This window comes from Borostomias antarcticus (genome assembly GCF_949987555.1).
Source record: "Borostomias antarcticus genome assembly, contig: scaffold_224, whole genome shotgun sequence".
NCBI classification, from domain to species: Eukaryota; Metazoa; Chordata; class Actinopteri; order Stomiiformes; family Stomiidae; genus Borostomias; species Borostomias antarcticus.
Genome location: NW_028176163.1, coordinates 112,501 through 120,000, shown reverse-complemented (window position 1 = coordinate 120,000; position 7,500 = coordinate 112,501). Strand labels below are relative to the sequence as shown.

The following is a 7,500-nucleotide window of genomic DNA, read 5'->3' as shown; positions in this document are numbered from 1 at the left end:
CAGTTTAATCATGTTAACATAATTACAGCAACCAGTTGTATCTGCTAATCAGACATCTGGCTGTCCGGGAGGTGCAATGTTGCACCTTGTTCCATCCAACGTGGTATGACCATAATAGACCTACAGCCTAATATAACATGTATAGGCAGTTACTGGCCGTGCAAGTCTACTGATTGATCAGTGCAGTCATTGATTGAAGCCAAGCCTACTCTAAGGTCCAGATACACAGATGTTAACGTTAGTCTAGCCTAACTATAGCATATCATAGCATTCAGCTAACATGAGAGAACATTCGCTAGATCAGCTAACCATCCTAAGTGATAGCCTGCTATTAGTGTTGTCATATCAAAGAGATTGAGTAGTGGCCCGACGCTGGCTAGCTACATACTGTAGCTAACAAGACAACTACCAAACCTTAAAAAGCTTACCTACCTTTGCAGTTAAGAGGCTGACGGGGTCACGTATGTAGCTAACTTGGCTAACTAACGGGGTAACGGGGTCACGTTTGTAGACATGTAGCTAACTTGGCTGACGGGGTAACGGGGTCACGTATGTAGCTAACTTGGCTAACTAACGGGGTAACGGAGTCACGTTTGTAGACATGTAGCTAACTTAACTAACGGGGTAACGGAGTCACGTTTGTAGACATGTAGCTAACTTAACTGACGGAGTAACGGGGTCACGTTTGTAGACATGTAGCTAACTTAACTGATGGGGTAACAGGGTCACGTTTGTAGACATGTAGCTAACTTAACTAACGGGGTAACGGAGTCACGTTTGTAGACATGTAGCTAACTTAACTGACGGGGTAACGGGGTCACGTTTGTAGACATGTAGCTAACTTAACTGACGGGGTAACGGGGTCACGTTTGTAGACATGTAGCTAACTTAACTGACGGGGTAACGGGGTCACGTTTGTAGACATGTAGCTAACTTAACTGACGGGGTAACAGGGTCACGTTTGTAGACATGTAGCTAACTTAACTGACGGGGTCACGGGGTCACGTTTGTAGACATGTAGCTAACTTAACTGACGGGGTAACGGGGTCACGTTTGTAGACATGTAGCTAACTTAACTGACGGGGTAACGGGGTCACGTTTGTAGACTTGTAGCTAACTTAACTGACGGGGTAACGGGGTCACGTTTGTAGACATGTAGCTAACTCAACTGACAGGGTAACGGGGTCACGTTTGTAGACATGTAGCTAACTTAACTGACGGGGTAACGGGGTCACGTTTGTAGACATGTAGCTAACTCAACTGACGGGGTAACGGGGTCACGTTTGTAGACATGTAGCTAACTTAACTGACGGGGTAACAGGGTCACGTTTGTAGACATGTAGCTAACTTAACTGACGGGGTAACGGGGTCACGTTTGTAGACATGTAGCTAACTCAACTGACGGGGTAACGGGGTCACGTTTGTAGACATGTAGCTAACTTAACTGACGGGGTCACGGGGTCACGTTTGTAGACATGTAGCTAACTTAACTGACGGGGTAACGGGGTGACGTTTGTAGAAATGTAGCTAACTTAACTGACGGGGTCACGGGGTCACGTTTGTAGACATGTAGCTAACTTAACTGACGGGGTAACAGGGTCACGTTTGTAGACATGTAGCTAACTTGGCTGACGGGGTCACGGGGTCACGTTTGTAGACATGTAGCTAACTTAACTGATGGAGTAACGGGGTCACGTTTGTAGACATGTAGCTAACTTAACTGACGGGGTCACGGGGTCACGTTTGTAGACATGTAGCTAACTTAACTGACGGGGTAACGGGGTGACGCTTGTAGACATGTAGCTAACTTAACTGACGGGGTCACGGGGTCACGTTTGTAGACATGTAGCTAACTTAACTGACGGGGTAACAGGGTCACGTTTGTAGACATGTAGCTAACTTAACTGACGGGGTAACGGGGTCACGTTTGTAGACATGTAGCTAACTTAACTGACGGGGTAACGGGGTCACGTTTGTAGACATGTAGCTAACTTAACTGACGGGGTAACGGGGTCACGTTTGTAGACATGTAGCTAACTTAACTGACGGGGTCACGGGGTCACGTTTGTAGACATGTAGCTAACTTAACTGACGGGGTAACGGGGTCACGTTTGTAGACATGTAGCTAACTTAACTGACGGGGTAACGGGGTCACGTTTGTAGACATGTAGCTAACTTAACTGACGGGGTAACGGGGTCACGTTTGTAGACATGTAGCTAACTTAACTGACGGGGTCACGGGGTCACGTTTGTAGACATGTAGCTAACTTAACTGACGGGGTAACGGGGTCACGTTTGTAGACATGTAGCTAACTTAACTGACGGGGTAACGGGGTCACGTTTGTAGACATGTAGCTAACTTAACTGACGGGGTAACAGGGCCACGTTTGTAGACATGTAGCTAACTTAACTGACGGGGTAACGGGGTGACGTTTGTAGACATGTAGCTAACTTAACTGACGGGGTAACGGGGTCACGTTTGTAGACATGTAGCTAACTTAACTGACGGGGTAACGGGGTCACGTTTGTAGACATGTAGCTAACTTAACTGACGGGGTAACGGGGTCACGTTTGTAGACATGTAGCTAACTTAACTGACGGGGTAACGGGGTCACGTTTGTAGACATGTAGCTAACTTAACTGACGGGGTCACGTTTGTAGACATGTAGCTAACTTAACTGACGGGGTCACGTTTGTAGACATGTAGCTAACTTAACTGACGGGGTAACGGGGTCACGTTTGTAGACATGTAGCTAACTTAACTGACGGGGTCACGTTTGTAGACATGTAGCTAACTTAACTGACGGGGTAACGGGGTCACGTTTGTAGACATGTAGCTAACTTAACTGACGGGGTCACGTTTGTAGACATGTAGCTAACTTAACTGACGGGGTAACGGGGTCATGTTTGTAGACATGTAGCTAACTTAACTGACGGGGTAACGGGGTCCCGTTTGTAGACATGTAGCTAACTTAACTGACGGGGTAACGGGGTCACGTTTGTAGACATGTAGCTAACTTAACTGACGGGGTAACGGGGTCACGTTTGTAGACATGTAGCTAACTTAACTGACGGGGTAACAGGGCCACGTTTGTAGACATGTAGCTAACTTAACTGACGGGGTAACGGGGTGACGTTTGTAGACATGTAGCTAACTTAACTGACGGGGTAACGGGGTCACGTTTGTAGACATGTAGCTAACTTAACTGACGGGGTAACGGGGTCACGTTTGTAGACATGTAGCTAACTTAACTGACGGGGTAACGGGGTCACGTTTGTAGACATGTAGCTAACTTAACTGACGGGGTCACGTTTGTAGACATGTAGCTAACTTAACTGACGGGGTCACGGGGTCACGTTTGTAGACATGTAGCTAACTTAACTGACGGGGTAACGGGGTCACGTTTGTAGACATGTAGCTAACTTGGCTGACGGGGTAACGGGGTCACGTTTGTAGACATGTAGCTAACTTGGCTGACGGGGTAACGGGGTCACATTTGTAGACATGTAGCTAACTTAACTGACGGGGTAACGGGGTCACGTTTGTAGACATGTAGCTAACTTAACTGACGGGGTAACGGGGTCACGTTTGTAGACATGTAGCTAACTTAACTGACGGGGTAACGGGGTCACGTTTGTAGACATGTAGCTAACTTAACTGACGGGGTAATGGGGTCACGTTTGTAGACATGTAGCTAACTTAACTGACGGGGTAACGGGGTCACGTTTGTAGACATGTAGCTAACTTAACTGACGGGGTCACGTTTGTAGACATGTAGCTAACTTAACTGACGGGGTAACGGGGTCACGTTTGTAGACATGTAGCTAACTTAACTGACGGGGTAACGGGGTCACGTTTGTAGACATGTAGCTAACTTAACTGACGGGGTAACGGGGTCACGTTTGTAGACATGTAGCTAACTTAACTGACGGGGTCACGTTTGTAGACATGTAGCTAACTTAACTGACGGGGTAACGGGGTCACATTTGTAGACATGTAGCTAACTTGGCTGACAGGGTGTTGTTACGTATTGTTTGTGTTGGCTATGTGTTGTTTTCTTTTGGGCCCAGTATGTGTTTGGTGTTGTCTTGGTGTTGTTTTTGTCTCCCCCTTCTGTTTCTTCATTGTCAAGCTTCTAGCAGATGCAGCCGTCTGGTTCCAATCATCATTCATCACTCACACCTGTTCCGGTTCTCCAGCCCACCTCCCCACTCATCCAATCATCCAATCGCCTGGTGTCCCTCCCCTATATATATGGCCTTTTGTGTTCAGTTCTGTCTCTCCTACCCGAGCGGTGGCAGAGCTCTGGGTATGTAGAGCGGTTTGGTTTTGTTCAGCCTTCTTGTTTGTGTTATTGGTTAACCTTTTGTTGGAGCTTCAAAGTAGTTATTATTAGTTGTAAACCTGATCCTTGTTTTGCTTAACAGCCCACTTTAGTTGTATTCATTTGTTTGTCTGTGTTTTGTTAACCATTTCTGTCTGTTTGCACACAGGGAGCAGTGAGCAGGCCTTAGACACCCCGGGGTTTCCATTTCTTTCACCACATGTAGTTATTTTCTGTTAGAACCCCAGTTTGAGTTGTGGTCACCATTCCTTGTATTTTGTTGGGTGCTTTGCACCTGTTAAGGGAGGGGCGGGGATTTCTTTTTGGTTCTTTATTTTGGTGCCACATTTAGTTTCTCACTGACTTCCCTGTGTTGCCTTTATTTGGTAATAAATCCTTTATTGCATATTAGTGTCTTGGTTTTGTGTACCTGCACCCTCACTGACCCATTGTGTCGCCCTATGTTGCGCTCTTCTGCCTCGGGCCACCAGGGGGCGTAACACGGGGTGACGCGGTTACGTACGTCGACGTGTAGCTGCCATAGTGACGTTCGTCACTTTTGTTTGCTTGGTTAGCTTTGACGTGGCACTTTTCCAACGCCGTGTGTGTGTGTGTGTGTGTGTGTGTGTGTGTGTGTGTGTGAGAACTCACCCATGTATCCCACGGTTCCCACTCGGCCCTTGATAGAGTCTCCCTCGGGAACGTGGACGGCCAGACCCAGGTCTGATATCCTGATATGACCTGCAGGACACAATACACACCATCACTACACTCACACACAATACACACAATACACACCATCACAACACACACACTCACACACAATACACACAATACACACCATCACAACACACACACACACACACACAATACACACCATCACAACACACACACACACACACAATACACACCATCACTACACACACACACACACACAATACACACCATCACAACACACACACACACACACACACACAATACACACCATCACTACACACACACACACAATACACACCATCACAACACACACACACAATACACACCATCACAACACACACACAATACACACAATACACACCATCACAACACACACACACACACACAATACACACCATCACTACACACACACACACACACAATACACACCATCACAACACACACACACACACACACAATACACACCATCACTACACACACACACACAATATACACCATCACAACACACACACACAATACACACCATCACAACACACACACACAATACACACCATCACAACACACACACACACGCAATACACACCATCACAACACACACACACAATACACACCATCACAACACACACACGCAATACACACCATCACAACACACACACACGCAATACACACCATCACAACACACACACACGCAATACACACCATCACAACACACACACACATCACAACACACACAAAATACACACCATCACAACACACACACTCACACACACACGCAATACACACCATCACAACACACACACACGCAATACACACCATCACAACACAAACACACACACAATACACACCATCACAACACACACACAAACACAATACACACCATCACAACACACACACACACACACAATACACACCATCACAACACACACACACACAATACACACCATCACAACACACACACACAATACACACACGGTCACAACACACACACAATACGATCACAACAACCCATCACAACACACACACACACACATCATACATGCAAGATAACAACACAACACACTACAACACATTACACTACAACACAACATCACACACCACAACACACTACAACACATCACACACCACACAACAACACACACAACACACTACAACACAACATCACACACCACAACACACTACAACACACACAACACCACAACACACTACAACACACACAACACCACAACACAATACATAACACACTACAACACACACAACACCACAACACACAACACACTACAACACACACTACACCACAACACAATACACAACACACTACAACACAGCACACTACAACACAGCACACCACAGCACAATACATCACACACAGCACACCACAGCACAATACATCACACACAACATCACACACAACACCACAACACACTACAACACACACAACATCACACACAACACCTCAACACAGTGTCCCACTGTCCCCATCAAAGACCTGCTACCCCTCCAGTGATCATACTGTCCCCATCAAAGACCTGCTACCCCCTCCAGTGATCCCACTGTCCCCATCAAAGACCTGCTACCCCTCCAGTGACCCTACTGTCCCCATCAAAGACCTGCTACCCCTCCAGTGATCATACTGTCCCCATCAAAGACCTGCTACCCCCTCCAGTGATCCCACTGTCCCCATCAAAGACCTGCTACCCCTCCAGTGATCATACTGTCCCCATCAAAGACCTGCTACCCCCTCCAGTGATCCCACTGTCCCCATCAAAGACCTGCTACCCCTCCAGTGATCATACTGTCCCCATCAAAGACCTGCTACCCCCTCCAGTGATCCCACTGTCCCCATCAAAGACCTGCTACCCCCTCCAGTGATCCCACTGTCCCCCTCAGAGACCTGCTACCCCTCCAGTGACCCCACTGTCCCCATCAAAGACCTGCTACCCCTCCAGTGATCCCACTGTCCCCATCAAAGACCTGCTACCCCTCCAGTGTCCCACTGTCCCCATCAAAGACCTGCTACCCCCTCCAGTGATCCCACTGTCCCCATCAAAGACCTGCTACCCCTCCAGTGTCCCACTGTCCCCATCAAAGACCTGCTACCCCTCCAGTGACCCCACTGTCCCCATCAAAGACCTGCTACCCACTCCAGTGATCCCACTGTCCCCATCAAAGACCTGCTACCCCTCCAGTGATCCCACTGTCCCCATCAAAGACCTGCTACCCCTCCAGTGATCCCACTGTCCCCATCAAAGACCTGCTACCCCCTCCAGTGATCCCACTGTCCCCATCAGAGACCTGCTACCCCTCCAGTGATCCCACTGTCCCCATCAGAGACCTGCTAGCCCCTCCAGTGATCCCACTGTCCCCATCAAAGACATGCTACCCCTCCAGTGATCCCACTGTCCCCATCAAAGACCTGCTACCCCTCCAGTGATCCCACTGTCCCCATCAAAGACCTGCT

At 47.8% G+C, this 7,500-nt stretch overlaps 1 protein-coding gene across 1 annotated transcript in view; it reads right to left on the bottom strand.

The window, feature by feature from the left end:
* Nucleotides 1–7,500, bottom strand: part of grk6 (G protein-coupled receptor kinase 6) — a gene marked incomplete at both ends in the record, with an annotated part of 75,860 nt that overhangs the window by 9,750 nt on the left and 58,610 nt on the right. Inside the window, one exon of the mRNA XM_084462668.1 lies at nucleotides 4,977–5,066. Within this exon, the coding sequence (XP_084318794.1) occupies nucleotides 4,977–5,066 (90 nt within the window). The remainder of the gene's footprint in view (nucleotides 1–4,976; nucleotides 5,067–7,500) is intronic.